Source organism: Mus musculus, chromosome 4 (genome assembly GCF_000001635.26).
Source record: "Mus musculus strain C57BL/6J chromosome 4, GRCm38.p6 C57BL/6J".
Classification (NCBI taxonomy): Eukaryota; Metazoa; Chordata; class Mammalia; order Rodentia; family Muridae; genus Mus; species Mus musculus.
Window position 1 is genome coordinate 141,062,856 of NC_000070.6, and position 20,455 is coordinate 141,083,310.

The 20,455-nt window shown below is 51.5% G+C and overlaps 1 protein-coding gene across 7 annotated transcripts; it reads right to left on the reverse strand.

The window, feature by feature from the left end:
* Positions 1–3,656: 3,656 nt before the first annotated feature.
* Necap2 (NECAP endocytosis associated 2) lies at positions 3,657–15,502 on the reverse strand. 7 transcript variants are annotated; one of them, XR_390777.4, is made up of 10 exons: positions 15,358–15,500; positions 12,105–12,205; positions 10,820–10,924; positions 10,653–10,734; positions 9,674–9,782; positions 8,726–8,840; positions 8,000–8,085; positions 7,201–7,378; positions 5,340–5,424; positions 3,657–4,757 (listed from the first exon to the last, which is right to left on the reverse strand). XR_390777.4 is itself a non-coding variant. In NM_025383.4 (8 exons), exons 1-8 carry the CDS (start codon positions 15,447–15,449, stop codon positions 4,709–4,711), a joined length of 801 nt encoding a protein of 266 aa, NP_079659.1. In that variant the 5' UTR covers positions 15,450–15,502; the 3' UTR covers positions 3,657–4,708. The 7 variants fall into 7 exon arrangements, 1 of the variants encoding a protein (NP_079659.1); XR_881436.2 differs by having other exon boundaries at positions 4,655–4,757; positions 8,726–8,862; NR_149724.1 differs by lacking the exon at positions 8,000–8,085 and having other exon boundaries at positions 15,358–15,502.
* Between the last annotated feature and the right edge of the window lie 4,953 nt (positions 15,503–20,455).

Genomic DNA, 20,455 nt, shown 5'->3' on the forward strand with positions numbered 1-20,455 from the left:
CAGCAGCAATTAACCACGGGTTTCAAGGCAACATCCCAGACTCATAAGGGTCACTGAATCTAATGGTGGGCATACCTACAAGAAGAGGGGACACAGAGGTGCAGAGAGAAAACCATGAAAAAGAGAGGCAGAGACTAGTATTGTACTGTCACAAACCAAGGGCTGCTTGGGGCTACCAGAGGCTGGACACAGCAAGGACTCTGGCCTTTGAGGCCTACCTAGACCCCTTGTAATGGACAGAGGCCGCAGGCTTTCTGATGTTGGTTTTGAGGCAAGGTGAAGTGGGAAACTTTAGGGTTCTTTGGAAAGTCGGTTGGATGGCGTTTTGCTGGGGCAAACACGTAAAGGAACATTTTGTTAAAGTGGACACGGGTGTGAAAGGCTAAGGCATGTTTAGCTGAAGCAGACACTGGAGGGTGATCTGCTAAAGCAAGCATGTGAAAGGACACAGGATGGATTCTTTGTTAATAACACACATTTATTGGTCTGCCTTACACTACATAATTGAGCTGCATTTGTCGGGACTCCATAGAGAGAAACACACCAAAAAACTTCTGGTGGTGTGCTGCATACCGCCTCCTCAGCCTCAGGCTGATTGGATGCAGGAGCTGAGGCAAGACACGTGGAGGACACGTGATGTTTGGAGGGTATAAACAGGACTCCACGGAGTGATGGAGACAGAGCCTGGCTTGCTGGTATAGCTAGCTGTGCAATGCTTGTGGCTATCGCATCTTCACTGATCTTCAATTCCCTGAGAGAGGCACAGCTGAGAACTTCTCCTGGTGTCCCTCTGGGTCCCTCCTGCTCACTTGAGCTGAGGCTGAGGCCTGGCTGTCTCTGCTAAGTCGTGTTACTACTATCGCTAACCCGACTCTACTGAACTGGACTGCTGGTGTATCCATTAAGTATCTGCAAGTGGATGGAGCTGCCACTGCCAACCTGTGAACTGAACTGCTGATTTCCAGACAAACAGATGGAAGTTGCTTCAAAGAACCTTTCTAAACAGGTCCACATCCCCCAAATCCTTTTTTTTTTTTTTTTTTTTTGGTGGACTACAAGAGAGGTTAAAGAGTTTAAGAACCATCATTAAAAATAAGATTGAGCCAGGCGTGGTGGTGCACACCTTTAATCCCAGCACTTGGGAGGCAGAGGCAGGCGGATTTCTGAGTTCCAGGCCAGCCTGGTCTACAAAGTGAATTCCAGGACAGCCAAGGCTACACAGAGAAACCCTGTCTCGAAAAAAAAAAAAAAAAATTGAAAAAAAAATTGAAAAAACTTAAAGTTACGACAAGATCTCTGGTAGCATTGGCTGACCTAGAGTCCCTGTGTATCTCAGAATGGCCTCAAGCTTCAGTGGTTCTCCTGTCTCTTTGCCTTCCGAGTGAGTGCTAGAATTAGAAGTGGGTGTTGCACCTGCCACTCTTAAGTGCCCATGTGGCCTAGGCTTAGTTCCCAGATCCTTACAGAGCTGAAAATGCCTGGCTTTCTGATCCTGTCTCTGCCTCCCAGATGCTAGGATTACAGGCTGGGCCACTGTGGCAGTTTTACCTTCTGAGGATCAAACCCAGGGCTTTATGCATGACAAAAGCTGAACCACACGCCTCTTCTGCCTGCCTCTTTTGTAGTGATGTAGCTAGAACCCCAGACCTCAAATCCTATCAAGCTAGAACCCCAGTCCAGAGACAAACGATCACTGCCTCACTTTGTCAGGTCAGTGCAGGCCCAGCTTTCTGGACCCTCTGTAAGGTTACAGTGTTGGCCAGGCCTGGAACCTCTCTTCAAAGTTTAACTAGGAAGGCTCAAGTTCAGTGGCTGTCAGCACCCAGAGTCTTACAGGATGCTGCTGCTGGACCATGCTTGGATTCTCCCTGGCTGTCATTGGCCAGTTCTGGCCACAAGACTCTGAAACATTCTTCTTTAAGGTCAACAAAAGAATTTAAAATTTCTCAAGGAGGTTACCAAAAAAACCTCGTATATGTGTTATATATATATGCGCGTGTGTGATATGTATAATACATGTGTGATATATGTGTACATATAATACACATATATGTCATATACACACACATACATACCTCTGTGTGTGTGTCTGTGTGTGTGTGATCTCCACTCTGTAGCCCTGGCTGGCTTGGAACTATGTAGATCAGGTTGGCCTCAGGGCTCTGGGCTCCAGGGCTCTGCCACCCTGCCCCATGTGCCCCACATGGAAGCTGCAATCTCACAGCCATAATGACGTAACACTTGGACCACTGCTTCGAAGTGGGGATTCCAAACTGCCCCCACTCCACCAAAATCTCAAGGCGGTGCTCCTCAGGCTACATCCCTAATAGCCTTCATCCCTGCCTCACCCCAAGATGCTTCATCACTGTAGTCAGCAGCTCAGGTCACCCACACAACCCTAGAGAACAGTTCTTCCAGACGAAGCTGGGAGGGAGCTAGTGAGCTACCACAGCTCAGACAAGCGAGGCCTCGACATGGCTCTGATGCCCTCTGCTGGCCGCTACGGGTACAAGGCACACGTGCTGCTCAGACATACACAGAGGCAAAATATTCTCATATACAAAAACCAAAATTTTAAAATAGAAGGAAAACACCTGACACACAGAAAAAAATTGCAGTGGTCCTACCTCCAACAAGGCGTTGTCCTAGATCCAGAGCCCTGGTCTGATTCCAGAAGCCGAGTGCCGACCTCAGAATATTTTTACAAATTAAGCGGGGCTGGAGACATGTCTCAGTGGTTAAGAACACTGACAGCACTTTCAGAGGACTCTGGTTCAATTCCCATCACCCACTTGACGGCTCACAACTGTCTGTAATTCTAGTCTTGTGGTATTCGATACCCTGTGTGTTTCCCCTGGGCACCAGACACATATGTGGTGTACAAGCATATGTATTCAGGAAAACAGCCATACACATAAAAGTACACAGAAAGTTATGTGTCTGTGTGTGTCCACAAGTGCAGGCGTTCAGGGAAGCCGGAGGCGCTGGATGCCCCGGGAGCCAGAGTTAATGGCAGCTGTGAGCTGCTGGCCTGGGTGCCTTTGCAAGACCAGTGTACAGTCACTCTTAGATGCTGAGCCATTTCTCCAGCTCTGCAATGCTCCTGATACCAAGTCTCACTGTGCAGTCCAGGTTGGTCTGGAATTCGCCATATTCCCACCTCCACTTCCTGAATGCTGGACCTAAGATGGGCACTACCACCCTGGCAGACTTGTAGTTATGGGCATCCTATAGGGAGGTAGGTCTGTACATCTCCACTTTTCACTCTCCATGCAGAGAGAGGGCAATCGCCCAGGCCTCGTGTGCTGTCAGAGGGCAGGAGCATCCTGCAGCCCCGGTCCTTTCTGCCCTATGCTGGTGACTGGTGGCCAGACCCTGTGGCCATAAAGCTGCCTCTTGCCTAGGACCTTCAGGTATTAGCATTGTTTAAAACCTCTTTCTGCCTGGCCTCTGTGCACCTTTCACACTTGGGCTTGTGTGATGGGTCTGCAGGACAAGGTTCTCCACGGCTGTGCCACAATGGGTGCCCACCAGTGACTCCTTAGACACGGTAAGAGCCATGCTAGTCTTAGAGTGAAATCGTCTCCTCTGGATGACAGGATGCCCAGGCACCCAGGAGCTGAGGACCACGCTGCCAAAAACATATCCATCTGAGATGTGGTGCAGAAGTAAACACATTTATTGTTTTTTTCATCTTTAAATCTCTGGTCACACAAGGTCAGCACAGTCTAGGCCCTCTGAAAAAGAAACCCTTTAACTGAAGGGAAGGTTAAGTCTATAAAGAAACTAGGAGGTTCACTGAGGAGACAGTAATTTCTTACAAATCACTACGTCTGGTGGCCTGAACTTCCGGCTGACAGAGCTCCCTCTGTCACGGTCTCTGAAGGAAAAGAAAAATGTATCTAGAGGTACAGCTTCCCTCCAGAAGCCACCAGGGACCGTCAAGTGGGCCAGCTATGAGCCCAGAGGGAGCAGCAGCCAGGCAGCCTGGCCCGGTCTGTAACGCTTCTGTTTCCCCACAGCACTGTGCAGCTGGCTTCCAGGTATGCAGGCTGCCTCCCATGGCTGCCTCCGGGGCTCAGGGCAGCGAGAAGGGTGTGTCAGAGGCAGAGGCCCTCGCCATGGGGGGTCCCTCACAGGGGTGCATTAGTGCAGGTCAGCATATTAGCAGAGTAATGTATTAACATTTTCAAAAAGCTGCTTACTCCCTTCCAGTGTCCCCCGACAGCCCATTCAAGCTACAGCTCAAAGACTTGCCAGCTCTCGGGAAGGACTCCTCTGGAAGGTACCAAAGGCTATTATGGATGGAGTGCAGAAGGTCCCTGTCCAACAGCAAATCTGGGACACCTGCCAACTGCAGAGGCAGAGCTGAACCCAGGCCACAAATTGAATCCATTCTGTGCTTTGGGGGCTGTGTTTAATAAGGATCTCTTGGTGGAGGAAGGCAGGTCTGGGTGTCTCCAGTGAGGAGGGCGATGGGCTTGCAAAGGCCCTGGAGTGTTTGCTCTCGTTTCCTGGCTGAGCAGCACCTGGGCCCAACCAACAGTGTGGCAAGGTGCCAACTTACTGCTTCTTGTGCTCAGGCTGTCAAGCCAGCCAGGCAAGGGGCCAGGGGCCAGGGGCCAGGCAGGGAGCACTCTGCCACCTTCCGTGGGTCAGGACGAGGCAGCTCCTTCCCAGAAGTCGGCTGAGGAAAAGGTTGTGCAGGTCAGAACTGGACCCAGCCGGTGCCTGGCTGAGACTGGCTGGAGGGGGACCTGTGAAAAAGACAGGGAGAGTGGCATTATCCAGCTGTGGCAGAGCGGAGGGAGCAGGTATCTTCTGGGGCAGGAGCTCTGAGCGGGCAGTCCCCAGATGACCCACAGCAGCAGGCAGCAGATGTAGCTCGAAGATCCGACCTGGCTTGTGTGTGGATTTCAGCTGTCTGTTCCTTTACAGAAGACAGACCTGTGCCGACACCTCCAGAGCCTCCCACAGAGCCGGTTAACAGGACCCTGGCATTGTTCCACACTGACCCAAGGACAGGCCTTAAAGCTCAGGAGAGGCCTTGCCTCAAAGGTTCCCTGAAGATGGTCCTGGTCTAAAATCTGGGTCTTGATTCTTGACCCAGGGCAACACTTGGTGAGAACTGGGCAGGTTTGGGGCTGGAGGGCTCAGGCAGTGGGGAACAGTGAAAAGCCTTTAGAGGCACAGGGCAGTGGCACCTAAGGCAGGGCTTTGCCTTGTGGCTATGAAAATGTCTAATCAGAACTGGTCTGTCAGCAGGTCCAGCAAGCAATTCCTGGGGTCTCAGGGGAACAGCTCTGGCCCCACCCAGCCCAGAAAGCTGTGCTCCTCACCCTGTGGATTTGGTGAAGTCTCCCCAGATATCAGCAGTGGCAGCGGCAGCAGGCTTAGATTGTGGCCAGAGTTCTGTGGCACCTCCTAGTGATGTCCCCAAGTCCAGTGAGAGGGAGAAAAGAAACAGAGTCAGAGACGTCTTTCTGGTGGTCTCACTAAAAGTGGTCAGTCTCAGGACCCCAGCTGGGCAGCTGCCACCCAAGGAGACATGTTATGGGAACAAACAACTCCAGAGAGGGCCACATTGCCCAACTTTTTCATATGCTCTTGGTGGCCCCTAGAGAGAAAGCAGGAGCTACATACAAGGTGGAGGGAAGGGTGCCAGGGAAAGTCACACCTGTGCCCTGCCCTGGCTTCTGGAGTGAAGAATGCCTCCCCCAAACCAAGAGCTCCTTCCAGAAGGCCTGGATCTGTGTGGATCAACTGGTTAGAGCTATAGGCCACACTGCAGGGAGAGCCTTCCAGCCGAGGCCATACGGAAGCCAACCTTGCACACACACCCCTACCCTCCTCAGCTTCCTGGAGCCATGCTGCCAATGGCCACACTGCCATTTCTCCTCTGCTCTGGGCTGGGAAACTAGAGAAGACCAAGGTCTCTGCTGGGGGCGCTTGACAGCCTGCCGAGTGCTGAGTATGCGTTATCTCATCTGAACCTCAGCACAGCCCCTGGAAGGGCAGGATTAGCTGTGTGACTGTGCAGGCCATCTGAGTTGGTTTTCTTATCTCTCCTGTGGCTGACAGGACGGTTGCCCAGTGAGCACGCTCACATGCCCACTGCAGGCCCTGAGCATGGGGTGGAAGCCACAGAGAGCAAGGGTCCTGTGTACAAATGGTCCTGACAGAATGGTGCTACATTCGGGTTTTCAGCTTTGTTGTGGCTTATGAAGGTGTTAAGGGCGCGTTCCACCTGTTCAACAGAACGGTGCTCCAGCCAGACTAAGTCAAGGCACTCTGGTCCTAGCTGTCTTAGGGACCTAATTCTCCACATGCACTCAGACCGGGACTGGGACCCAGGGAAGCCTGAGACACACACAAGAATGACCTAAGCATTCGGGCTTTCGCTCCTGTCCCTAGCGATGCCTAAGCCAGTGGTCCAGCAAGCATGCTCTGAACATAATGCTAGAAGAACCATTTCCGGAAACAGGGCAGGGGCTAATTTCAACTCTGGCACTCTCCTCATCAACCTCCCATGACTGAGGTTGGAAGCCTGACTTCCACAGAGAGGCGCCAACATCAGAGACTGAGAACCAGGAGCACGGGAAGGCTTCCTGCCTAAATGCGGTCATTCCTAACCCGCTGACGGGGCTGTGTAAAACCAGTGCGGACACTCCCAGCCTGGTGAGGAGGCGGTACGGGGTCCTCAGCCCAGCCGACTGGGAGCAGCCTCTCAGTTTCCCAGCACCTGACGGTGGACCAGGAGCCCACACTAGCTCTCCTGCCTCGCTTCCCCTGCTCACAACGGCACACTGAAAGCTGCATCCACCTCTCTAAGAATGGGAGCCTTGGCCACACTCCTCTCTCTACCTAGAATGCTACCATTCCTAGACTCCCTTCATAGTCCGGCAATGGAGAAGATCAGGGCCCCATACATTTGGCCCGTGCACCTGTGGCTCACCTTTCCCATCACATGTGAGAAGAGACCATGGCATACCGATGACCTCATGGTCACTGCCTGCCAGGACAAGTGCCCTGAAGGGAATGGAGATAGGCCAAGGAATAGAAGGCCCTCAAGTGTATGCAAAATGCTCTCTACTGCCACCATCTGGTCACACAGGCACAAAGCAAGTGAGAGAAGGACGCCACAGCACTACTGGAAACAAAGCTGCCAGGTGTGGCTGGAGAAGTCACTACAGCACTCACCTGAACCAGAAACAACTGCTGGCTGAACCAGAGAGCCCCCCACAGACAGCTGCTCTCCAGAGGGAGGGATGACAGTGGAACTCTTGCCCCCCGGAGGAGGGGGCAGCAGGCTCAGCCCTCCTGCGCTGGTGGGCCTGGCTCTTGGGGTACCAGCTGCTCCTTCCTTCTTCCTCATGTTCTAAATAGAAAAGAAGAGTACAGTCAGCCTCGGTGCCTGAGTCCATGCACTGGGGACCCATGGGGACCTCCAGTCCTCAACACCTGCACAGCAAATGACGTCCCAAACTGCAGCAGCACGAGTTATAGCCAACCCACCCCTACTTCCTATCTAGCACCAATACTAATGGTCAGGGTTAAACAAATCCAGCATTGGTCTCACATCTCAACAGGAAAGTACACACCGGCTTGCAGCCACACCATTCCATCCCACAAACTGCCCGAGTATCGACTGGGGAGGACTGACAAGGACAGAGCAGCCAGAGCACTCATGCACGGTGGGGCAAGGGAGGCTGGGCAGAGCGCTCTGCCAAAGCAGCCAAAGGCATCCACAGTGCAGCGCAGCACAGGGTTCTGCAGCCCCATCCTCTCGTGAGCAACAAAGACAGGCGCTTGGCCATTCACAGCAGCAGTATCTGGAGCTGACCCGGATGGAGTTCCCCCACTGTCCATCCTCAGTGAGACACATGAACGGGAGCACAGGCACAATGGCATGTGCCATCGCAGAGGGACCAACCACAGGGAACAATGGCACAGTGAATGAGGGAATCATATATCAGAGTCAGTCTCCCACACAACTCACAGAAGTGAAGCACAGACCCAATCCAGGGCATTGGAAGTCAGGGCAGGACAGATGCTCCCAAAGGGCTCCGTCTTCTACTTCCTGACCTAGGAAAATCCCATGCTTTTAAGGGGTGTAGGGTGTATATGTGTGTATTCAGACATGGGGCTGAAGGTGCACTGAGTGTGCAGACCACAGGTCACCCGAGTGTCATTTTCAGACACATCACCCATCTCTTTAGTCTGCATCTCTCACTGACCTGGAACTCAGCAGTTAGCGAGGACGGCTGGCCAGCGAGCACAGGGATCCTCCTGTCTCTGTCCCCTACTGCTGGGTCTATATAAGCATGTGCTACTGACGCCAACATGCCTATGTCGGTCTGGGAGACCCAGGTTCTCACGCTTGCAAGGCAAGCAAGCATTTTACCGACAGCCATCTTCCTCCCAGCCCTTAGGTTTGGATTTGCATTTAGCATCCTGACACTTTGCTGTCCACGACACCTCAGTACACATAGCGAAGCAGTGAGCCAGAAACCAGCGCAAGCCACACTGATGGACACAGCGGTCCCTGCTTGTGACCACAGCAGCAGCAGAGGTGAAAGTCCCAGCATCCTCCACATGCACCCAGTGGGGCCAGTTATTTCCAGTTCTCCTACCCTGGCCAAGTCCCCTCCTGCTTGTGCCTCACTCTCTCATCTCTTACAAAGGGAAAGGCTGAAGTCATATGAGAACACCTGAAAAACACTACCTGGCCCACAGCTGACGCTCATTAAATGTTAGTTTCTTCCAAGCAAGAGAAAGAATCCCAGTGCCACCAGTCCACTGGAGGGACCTGCATTTCTCTCAAGGGGCCAGCTGGCCAACTTCAGGGTCCCAAAGCACCACCAGCACGAAGCAGGAGAGAGAAAGAAACGGTGAGTAAAGAAGAAAAGCATTATTTTAGAGTCACACACTTTCTCTGTACAGATCCGTTTGGTCCGTGGTTCCCCCAAATGCCTCCCAACTCCACTGCCCCCTCCACTCCAGCAGCCAGGAAGAGGGCATGTCTGGTAACCTGTTTCTCTTCGACAAGAGCTGGCAGGGGATGCTGTATGCTTAGCCACACAGGAAGAAGACTCGAGAAGCCAGGACAAAACCACCAGCAGAAGCTGCCCAAGCCTCCCAGCATCCTCCTCCTCGTTGCCGTCTATCCCAGAGCGCTCCCCAAGCCTCCCTACTCAGACAGGAGGCCAAGGCAGCTTGAGATAAGCCCTCAGATTCTCCCGACCCACTCCAACAGCCAGGCTGGAAACACCAGTGCTGGTCCTGAGTGGTCCTCCTGCCCCCTCATGCCTGCCCACCCTCAGGTCACTGCTTCCACAAAGTCTTCTTTGGGTTCCTGCATTATGAGCCATGCGTTTCCCCCCAGAAGCCCTAGCTCCAGGGCACGCTCTGGTTGTAGTCTCTCCTGCCATTTTGCAATCACATCTGTATAGGCTCCGCTCAACTTGGAATGCCATGGAAGCGGAGGCCTGGTGCCCGGGGTGAACCTGCCATGAGGTCAGCTGCTGGGTCAATTCTGCCTACCTCCATGGACAGAACTGAGCTGGGAAGGGGGTGGGGCTGGGAAGCTTTGGGCTGGGTAGCTTCAGAGTTACAACCCATGGGCCACATTATAAACCCGTGACTCCCAGAGCCGCGTGAGGGTGGGACTCACTGCGATGTTGATCTTGATGGTCTGGCCGTCCTTGAAGCCCAGGTCCAACTTGGGGCCTTCATCTGGGTTCTGCGCTTGTTTCGCAAACTCACACTGCTGCTTCACCCACCTGGGGGGGACCAGGGAGAGAGCGGTGAGGCAGGAATGCAGCTGCCCCGCATTCACTGACAACAGCATCTGCACAGATATCAGCTCCCTCATCAGCACCACGGTTTAGACCAGAGGTTCCCAACCCGTGGGTCATGACCTCCTGGGGTGGTCATCCAAAACCATCGGAAAACACAGATATTTATATTATGATTCATAACAGTAGCAAAATTAGTTATGAAGTAGCAACAAAATAATTTTATGGTTAGAGGTCAGTATCCCATGAGGAACTGTTATAAAGAGCGGGTCAGAGCACGAGGGAGGCTGAAGGTGATTGCTTTAGACCCTAAGTTCTAAACACTGATAAGAACTAAAGCTCACTCACACATGGCACCCAGGTGTGAGAGCCTTTCCCTCTGGCTCCTCCCTGGACACTCCTGTGCAGAGGCAGGACAGGTCTAAAAGCAAAGGGCCGAATAGCGTTTCCTAACTTCCTACAATGCTGCTGGCAGCCAATGGGACAGGGGTGTCTACACAAATGGCCAGACCCTGTCCATCTACCAGCAGAGGCAGAGCCCTGAGGATGCCCTGTCTGTCCTTCCACAAAGGACACCAAAACATCTGCAAAGTGACCTGGAAATGTTAGTCCCATTTGTGACATTATAAAGGACCTGACAAGGACTCTGGCAGCTCAGGGGCTGCTGAGGAAGAGAAGGGACACCAAGAAGGCTAGGCCAGGTGACACAGCCTTGGGGACCCACAGAGCAGAGAAGTCCTGGAAGAGGACTGAGCGGCACTAGCAGAGAAAGCATCTTTGGACATCTTAACAGGGAGCAGTTTGTCCAGGGAACAAGGGAGGACACAACAGTCTATGTCCCCAGGAAGCACTCACTTGAAATGGTCCTGTAATGCCACGTTGAAGTCAAAGGCGTCCCCTCGGTCTCCAAAGCCAAGCCCAATAAAAGCACGTCGCCCTAGGGGGTGGGGGTAACACCCATCAGTCTCCCGTTTCTGGAGGTAATGGTTCTGCTCAGAAGAGCCCTGCAGACCCACTCGTACCATTTCCATCTTCAATTCGGATGACGAAGTACCTGCTGGAGTCTGTCACACTCTCCACTGCGGTGCCGGGAAACTGGTCCACGGGGGCCTGTGCGAAGAGCTCCCCTGTAAGGCCAGGGTGGGGGTGGTGAGCTTGGCGCCCCTCCAGCCTGGTGCTGCTATGTGATGCTACCAGGGCTTTCCTGATATAGCCACACCAGGAGAGCTGGGCAGATGGCCAAAGCCTACTCCAGGATCTGATGCAATCTATTCTTGGTGAAGGGACAACGCCAAGGGAAAAGCAGAGCCACAGAGGGCTACAGGCCATAGGCCCACAGGGTCAACAGTTCTTACTTAATTGACAAGGCTTTCCAAATCAGACTACTTTCAAATAGCCCCCATTTTTAGGGCTATCTTATTGGGTGGGGGCATAGGGTCTCACTATGTAGCTCTGGCTGCCTCAGAACTCGCTTACATAGACCAGGCTGACCTTAAACTCAGAGATCCACCTGCCTCTGCCTCCAGGTGGGATTAAGGCCATGCCAGCCTTTGCTTTTCTTAAAGATTAAAAACTCCACTTACACTGGGCCTCCGTGCCCACACAGTAACGGCAGGCTAGGGCTGCCACCCCCCAGGCTCAGCAATTTATCTATTTGTGGCTGGCTCTAAGCCTGAGGGTGATGGGCCATCACAGATATGTCACACCCAGAAAGGCCTAACACCAAGGAAGGACTGTAAGAGGAGCCAGTAGGCCCTGCAGAAAGCAGAGTGTCTAAAATACAGTAGCTTAGTTTAGTTTCAGAGACCAGGCAGACAGCGAAGACCACAGAGCCAGGAGCTTTTTGTTGTTGTTGTTTTTGGTGTTTTCAAGACAGGGTTTCTCTGTGTAGCCCTGACTGTCCTGGAACTCACTTTGTAGACCAGGCTGACCTCGAACTCAGAAATCCACCTGCCTCTGCCTCCCAAGTGCTGGGATTAAAGGCATGTGCCACCACTGCCTGGCTTGAGCCAGGAGCTTTTATGCTGGGCTTCACACTCAAAGATACGCTAACAACAATGCCCTCTGTGTTGGATCAAACACACCCTTGTTTTGTTGCGTGAGAAAGGGTCTTCCCATGTTCTGGGATTATAAGCACGGCACGTCAGCACTTGGATGCACCCAGAGGCCTTCATCTTGCAGTAATGGTCCTGCCATGGCTCTGAACAGCCTGGCTTGGCCAGAGCAGTCTCTCTCATCCACGGGGGGGGGGGGGGGGGGGGGAGGCAGCTCAGACATCTTAGCCTAACTCGTGTCCTGAGCCTTTACCAGAGGTCCTGTCCTCCAGCTTGATGTAGGCCACCTTCCCTTTCGCAGTGATCCGCAGCCGGCCACTCCACGATGGCTGGTCCAGTTGCCATTCTGAGGCCCTAGGAGGACAAAAGACACTGAGCCTCCTACTCCATGCCTCCCATGCCGAGAAAGAGAATGGGGAGAGGCTGCCTGCTCAAGGGTGCAATATCGGCAAACCTCCATCCCCGCAGGCCACACAGCCTCTGCTGGTCAACTGGACTATTCTGATGCTGTGCCACATGCAGGGGCTGGTGAGAGGGCTGGGCAGGGAAAGGAACCACAGCCCAGCCACTCACCTGCTTCCCATCCCTGAAACTCCACAGGGCAGGAGAGAACCAGCTCCCACCAACTGTCCACCGAAGGCCACTCACACAACAGCACACGTGCACAGACCACAAACTTACACCAGCTCGCAGATACACACCAACAAATGTGGTTTAAACCGTTCTCTTCTGAAATGGGGTCTCAATGTGTAGCCCTGGTTGGCACGGAACTCCCTCTGTAGACCAGACTGACTTTAAACTCACAGAGATCCACCTGCCACTGCTTCCTGAGTGCTGGGATTAAAGGTGTGTGGCATCATGGGAAGAGACAAGTCCCCACATTGTCTTCTGACCGCCACATAGATGTGACAGCAGTGTGCCCACACAAACACACTACACACAGATGTGACAGCAATGTACCCAGACACAGTACACATCTATGTAACAGTAATGTGTCCACACAGATAAACACAATAAATAAGTAAATAAACTTAAAAAAAGAAAGTCCTGGCTGGGCGTGGTGGCGCATGCCTTTAATCCCAGTACTTGGGAGGCAGAGGCAGGTGGATTTCTGAGTTTGAGGCCAGCCTGGTCTACAAAGTGAGCTCCAGGACAGCCAGAGCTATACAGAGAAACCCTGTCTCGAAAAACCAAACAAACAAACAGAAAACAACAACAACAAAAAAGTCCTTATTACAGGGCTGGAAAGATGGCTTAGGAGTTAAGAACATTGGCTACTCTATCTGAGGACCTGAGTTCGATTCCCAACATCCACTTAGCAGATAACAAGGGTCTGTAACTTGAGTCCTGTGATACACGCAGACAAAACATCCATACATATACAAAAAGTAAATGTAAAAATGAAAACTGTAATAGCTATTCTTGGCAAGGCTGTCCCTCAGGAAGTCCTCAGAATCCGAAGCTCGTAACTGTTCCGTTATGAAACAGTCTTCAAAATCTCCAGTCATTTCAAGTTGTCCAAAATATTATTCTTAGCCTGTGGCCATTCAAAACTGCAGGCAGTTGGAGCGTGCTGGCATTCAAAACGCCCACACGCAGCCGCTGTTGCTGGCCCCTATTCTAAAGACCACAGACCTTCACCCAAGTGGGAATTCCTTCCCAGCTTCCTGTCCATAGAGGAAGCAGCTCCGGGCCTATTGTGTCTGTTAAGGCACTGTGATGCCAAGCTAGCGGGACCAACCGGCTGGGGGACCCTTGAGACCATGGAGGGAGTACAGAGGGACAGGATCTTTGGTAGAAAGAGTGTAAAAGTGCATGAGGGTCCGGGGGAGGAAAGAGCGGCTAGGAAGGATATTCTCGGCTGTATTCCAGGTAGGAGGGAACGAGGACCCTCGTCAATGCCTTCTTTGGCTCCTTTAGAAGGCAACAGTGTCGTCGTCAGCAGCAGCAGCAGCAGCAGAAGCAAAGAGAAACCCCTGAACAGCAAATGCCATGGGTACTTTCAGAAGGCTTTTCTGGGAAGTTCTAAGCAAAGCCACTGTCAGCTCTCTAGAACTCTAGCTGGCAGCTGTGGCAGATCCACATGAATGTACATCTTCAGCTAACAAGGCAGCAGGCTCAGTTTCTGTTCCTCTTCCTGGCGCCGCGGGCTTTAGATTCAGGCTAAGGAGAGCCCGAAAGGTTGAGTGTAGGGCGGGCAGCTTCCTCTGTATCAAACCAGCCTGGCTGGATACTTGGTGACCCCACCCTCCGGAGGATCAAGAGAAGCTAACCCTAGTCTACTGAACGAAGACCCAACAGATAGGGGTAGACTGCCAATCTCCGGTTTGATAACAAGAAAGGAAAGGGAGACAGCTGTGGAGATGATTCGGTGCAGATGAGCAAGCTTGAGGCCCCGAGTTTGGATCTCTAGCGCCTAAAAGCCAGGTCTGGCTCCAGCTACCTGTAGACCCTCCACTGTGTGGGGTGGGGCAGAGAAAGGAGTTTCACTGGGCTTGCTGAACACCTAGTCTAGATGAAAACAGCCAACCCCAGCTTCAGTTAGGGGCCACCTCAAGGGAACAACGGACATGAAAAAAGCAAGACACTGGCTGGAACTCCTGTGGCTTCTGCATGCACCCGCACCACACCCAGACACGCAAAAGCAAGCACAGGCAGCTGTAGCTTGCTGACCTCCATTCTTGTCATTTTAATATTATTTTAAAATCATCGCACCGACACAGTTAAGTGTTCTAAGATACCCATTCAGAAAATGTTATGAGCCTGTGTTACATAGCGCAAAGGGCAGATGGAGTTGGCCCTCCAACACATTTGTGGTACCCGACGACCTGTTTCCAAACAACTCAGACACCCATCGCCTTCGAGAGCCACCCAGCCTAAGTAGCAACACCCCACCACAGGGCACAGGACACACCACGTATTTTTCATCTTTTTCAGTTAGGGAAGGTGTCCAACTTTGTGTCTCCTCTCCTAGACTAGAGTCCTGGGTTCCCTTCCGGAGACACTCCGTGTGTTTACAGGCATTTGAGTTTATTTGCCTCAGGTGACGCTCACTCAAGACAAGGGCGGCGGTATCCTCCCAGCTGCAAGTATGTTGTGATCAGGGGTGAAACTGGGGTCAGGAGAGCCGGAGATAGGAACAGCGTCCCTGGGCTTCGTGGGACGGGTCCCCCAGATGGCCGGGTTCCCTCCCGTGCCCTCCCGGCGGGGATTTCCGCGGGTGGCAGGGTTTTCTGGGATCCCGTCACGACTGTCGGTTAGCGCTGTGACACGACCCGTAGACCCCGCCGAGGGAACCCACTGCGCTCTCGGGTCCCCAGGAGCTGGCTGCGACCGTTGCCGGCGTCCCGCTGACGGCTCAGGGCCAGCGACCCCTCCTAAGTCTGGCCCCGATTAAAGTAGCCACAGGGCTCCATCCTTTCCGCCCCTAAACCCGACAACCGGTCCTCGTCCCCCGCAGTGCATGCCGGGGCGGGGGACGGGAAGATTAAGCCAGGAACGGTCACCTGTAACCACGGTTGGTGGCCCGCGGCGGGATGCGGTAGACGTGGACCTCCGGCTTGACACACAGAACAGACTCGTACTCACTCTCCTCCATCTCTATCGCCCGAGCCCTCGGGACTTCCGGCTTCTCCCCGCCCCTTCAGGACCGGAAGTGATGCGACTCTATGACCAAGTTCTGTCTAGAGCGGAAGCTCCGGGGGACCCCCCGATCGCTCCCGAGTGCCCTCTGCCGGGCGCCTCAGATCAGACCGTGAAGCGATTGCTCTCTGCTGCTGTGGGACCTGAGAAGCTCGAGATGCCGCTGATCTGAGCCTAATCCCGAACCTGGTTGTAGTTCAAACTCTATACCCTAGACCAGGGTGGCTGATATGCAAGATACCCTGCAGCCCTGCCCTTCTGACGGAATGTCCTTGTCCCCGCCAATCCCAGAAGGTTCTCAGAGGCTTCTGGAGGAATCTCGCTCCACAACTTTTTATAACCTACTATGTGCGCAAGGCCCCAGTGGCTTAGCGCAACAGGAGTACAAATCAAAGTTGTGAACCAAAGTTCCTGGTTGTCTTTGCTGTGAAGAGACACTATGACCAAGGCAACACTTACAAAAAGAAATCCTTTCATTGGGGGCTTGCTTACAGTTTCAGAGGCTTAGTCCATGATTAGCATGCGGGAGAGCATGGCGGCATGCAGGCAGGCGTGATACCAGAGAAGCAGCTGAGAGCTGTACGTCATGATCCTGGTGGGGGTGGAAGGGCCACAGCACACAGGGATGGGGCGGGAGGAAGGGGAGCACGGACGACAGTGACCCGGGCCTGATACGGGCTTTTGGAAAACTCAAAGACCAAACCCCCATCACAGCTTTTCCAACGAGGACACACCTCCTAATCCTTCCACGAGGTTGATCACTTGTGAAAAGCTAGAATAAGGCAGATTGGGAGGCGAATTGATTTTGAGTTATCTTGACCCTCTAAATAGCCATTTATTGGCCACCTCTGTATGTGACCTAAGATCCTTGTGACTATTAGGTAAATCCTTTGGAAGGTACAAATGCCAGCTTTCACCAATAAAGGCTAAGAATGTCATCAGATAGCAAGTAAGGGCCATAAATGATGTTTCCCGGCTTTGCGGTGACTCACCTGCCTGAGGTCTCCACCAACGGTTTGAAAAATGCCTCGGTTTGATGTTTGTTTTGTTTTGTTGATTTTTTGGGTTTTTTGTTTTTGTTGGTTTTTTTTGAGACAGGGTTTCTCTGTGTAGCCCAGGCTGTCCTGGAACTCATTTTGTAGACCAGGCTGGCCTCAAACTCAGAAATCCACCTGCCTCTGCCTCCCGAGTGCTGGGATTAAAGGCGTGTGCCACCACGCCTGGCTCAGTTTTTTGGTTTTTCGAGACAGGATTTCTCTGTGCAGTCCTGGCTGTCCTGGAACTCACTCTGTAGACCAGGCTGGCCTCGAACTCCGAAATCTGCCCGCCTCTGCCTCCCAAATGCTGGGATTAAAGGTGTGCGACACCACGGCCGGGCTAATGCCTCGGTTTATAACTATTTTTTCATCACTGTGGTGGTCTGAATGGGAATGGCCCCCATAGGCTCATAATTTTGAATGCTTGGTCATTAGGAATTGGCACTACTTGAGAGGAACTAGGAGGTGTGGCCTTGGAGTGGGTGTGGCCTTTTGGAGGAAGTATATTATTGGGGGTGAGCTTTGAGGTTTCAAAAGTCAAAGCCAGTCCCAGTGCCTTTCTCTTCCTGCTGCCTGCAGATCCAGATGGAGAATGTTCAACTACTTCTCCAGCACCATGTCTGCCTGCGTGCTGCCATGCTTCCCGCCTTGATGATAATGGACTGAATCTCTGAAACTGTAAGCCAGCCTAATTACGTGCTCTCTCTTATAAAAGTTGCTGTGGCCATGGCGTCTGTTAACAGTAATAGATCACTGACTAAGATAGTCATTATGAAATTTTCATGAAATTGTTACCACACCTGGAACATGTATTCTGGTAACGTGAATCTGTGTTTCTGGGCCACAGTCATCCCTATGGCTCCAAAAAAAAAAAAAAAAGAGTTTCAGTTTTCCTTGAAGTGAGAGTTGTATTTTAGAGCCTACAAACTGAAGTTCAGTAAAATGAGTCATTTAAAAAGAAGTCCCCTGGGCTGGAGAGATGACTCAACGGTTAAGAGCACAGACTGCTCTTCCAGAGTTTCTGAGTTCAAATCCCAGCAACCACATGGTGGCTCACAACCATCCGTAATGAGATATGATGCCCTCTTCTGGTATCTGAAGACAGCTATAGTGTACCTATGTATAATAATAAATAAAAATCGAAAAAAAAGTTAAAAAAAAAAGAAGTCCCAGTTGGATATGGTAGAGCATGCTTGCAGTCCCAGTGTGGAGGATGTCGCAGAGGCAGGAGGATGGCTACAAGTTCGAAGCATCAGTTTTAGCAATGAGGGGACAAAGGTGAGACTCTGTACTGTCACCCTCAGCCATCCTTAGGTGTTCCCCTCATCTTTTAGGTACCTTAGCTCAACCTAAACCAGGATTTGTGGCTTCAACATTGAAAATAACTTCAGGACTGGCCAGTATAATGAAGTCAAGTTGGAAGTTGTATTAAAGACATTTTAAGATGTTGGAGCCGGGCGTGGTGGCTCACGCCTTTAATCCCAGCACTCGGGAGGCAGAGGCAGGTGGATTTCTGAGTTCGAGGCCAGCCTGGTCTACAGAGTGAGTTCCAGGACAGCCAGGGCTATACAGAGAAACCCTGTCTCGAAAAAACAAAAACAAAAAAAAAACCAAACAAACAAACAAAAAAAGATGTTGGGCAGTGATGGCGCACGCCTTTAATCCCACCACTCAGGAGGCAGGGGCAGGTGAATCTCCAAACCTAATATAGGCTTAAGGACAAGGAATAGGAAAAAAGAGAGGCACTGAGAAAAGTGAGCGCCAGGCAAGGGCATGAATGTGGGTGTAAATAAAAGCTGCAGAAAATTAAGACATACCCAATACCCAAGGGTATATGGCCCCCCAAGGGAGAGTCAAAAGTAACGGTCTTAGCATTAGCCAAATGTTTCATTCTGCTCTCTCTCAAGTTATATCTTAAAAGGTTACTTAACAATGCTTTCTCTTTTTAAAAAAATATTTTATGTGTACAGGTGTTCTCTTGCACGTGTGTCTGTGTACCTCACGTGTTCCATGGAGGCCAGAATATTGGACATCTGAACCTAGACTTATGGATGACTATGAGTAGCCATGTGGTTCTGGGAATTGAATTTGGGCTCCCAAAGCAGCAAGTCTGGGGAGTGGAGAGATGGCTCAGCAGCTTGGACATAGACAAGACACGAAGCCAGGACTCACTGTGATTCCACAAAAAGGTTTCAGAACACATGATCACATTGTGAACCCCAAAATTGTAGACTGGGGAAAAAAAAAAACACCTGTTTCTTGTGGTGGTGCGGCTCAGCCCGAGCACACACCTTTAATCCAAGAGCGCTCTGTAAACAGGGTTAAATAAAATCAATCATAGCTCAAGAGGCAGAGCAGGCATCAGCTGACAGGAAGTGAACCCAAGAAAACACAGGCAGTAGAAAGGAGAGCCTCAGACTTGAAGGTATTTAAGGTGGTGGGAGAAGAACAAGCTTTTTCCTTCTGGGTTGTAAGTCCAGTAGGAAGCTCGGCTGGGTGCTTTCTCTGCTTCTGTTATTTTTTGTTTTGTATTAAAGATTTATTTTTATTATATGTAAGTACACTGTAGCTGTCTTCAGACACACCAGAAGAAGGAATCAGGTCTTGTTACAGCTGGTTGTAAGCCACCGTGTGGTTGCTGGGATTTGAACTTAGGACCTCAGGAAGAGCAGTCAGTGCTCTTAACCTCTGAGCCATCTCTCCAGCACCCTTATTATTGTTTTTTTAAACAACAAAAAGGTGTTGTACACATCCTTTTCCTATAAATGGGGGTTTCTGGTGAGAGACCTAGAAAATTGGGTCCTTTAGAGCTGGGTGGGGGTTCAAGGCCTCAGCCATTGGTAGTTGTGCTAGAATTCTTGTTTCTCTGCTAGTGAGAGGACTCAGCTGGATTCCGAGTTCATTTCTTTTCTTCATGACCTCCTTTCTATCCTGCCTCAGCCTTGTCAACATAGGAAGTTCAAGGACAGGCAGGGGCTACAAGCAAGACCCTGTTTCAAAGAAACAAAACAGAAAAAGAACTCCCAGTGTGACCTGATCTTGTCTGTTTTTCTTTCGGTTTGGGGTAGGGTTGAGGCAGGGTCTCAAGTGTCTCAGGATAGCCTTGAACACCTGATCCTCCTGTCCCCGAGTGTAGCACTTCCGGCTTTAAGGTGGATTCCCCATACAGTAAGGAGCATGGTGTTAAATTCCAAATCTCCTTCCACCGTCCTCTCAGCACTCTTATTTTAATTGAGCAGCTACAGTGTGCCAGGTCTTCTCTGGGGCACTCTAATTACAAACCATGATTTCCTGAACACCCTCAACTCCCTCTGCTCCCCCACCCCCCTTTTTTTGGAAAGGCCTTTGTAAGTTCTGTATAATAGGAATAACCTAACCTAATTTATTTAGGAAGGAGCGATAGGGACCCAACCTACAGCCTAGTACTTGCCTAAGCAGCCAAGTTAAATTCCCACTTTTTTGGAGGTGAGAGAGAGGTAAGGCGTGCATGTGACTCAGGTTGGCCTGAGTACATCGTAGCAAAGGCTGCCCTTGAACTTCTGATAGCCCTGCCTCCACCCCAAGTGTTGAGGCTCCAGGTGTGTACCATGCCTCCTTGATGCAGTCTGCAGATCATGCATGCCAGACACTACCAGCTGAGGTCCATCTACATCCGCTGACTTTTTGTGGGGGAAGGGCTGGGGGGGGGTTTTCGAGACAGGGTTTCTCTGTGTAGCCCTGGCTGTCCTGGAACTCACTTTATAGACCAGGCTGACCTCGAACTCAGAAATCCGCCTGCCTCTGCCTTCCAAGTGTTGGGATTAAAGCCCACCATGTCCAGCCCACTGACTTTTAATGGTAACAAAATATACATACCAATATTTTGTAATTTTAAATTTTAGATTGGGGTGTGTGTGTGTGTGTGTGTGTGTGTAAGTGTGGAGCG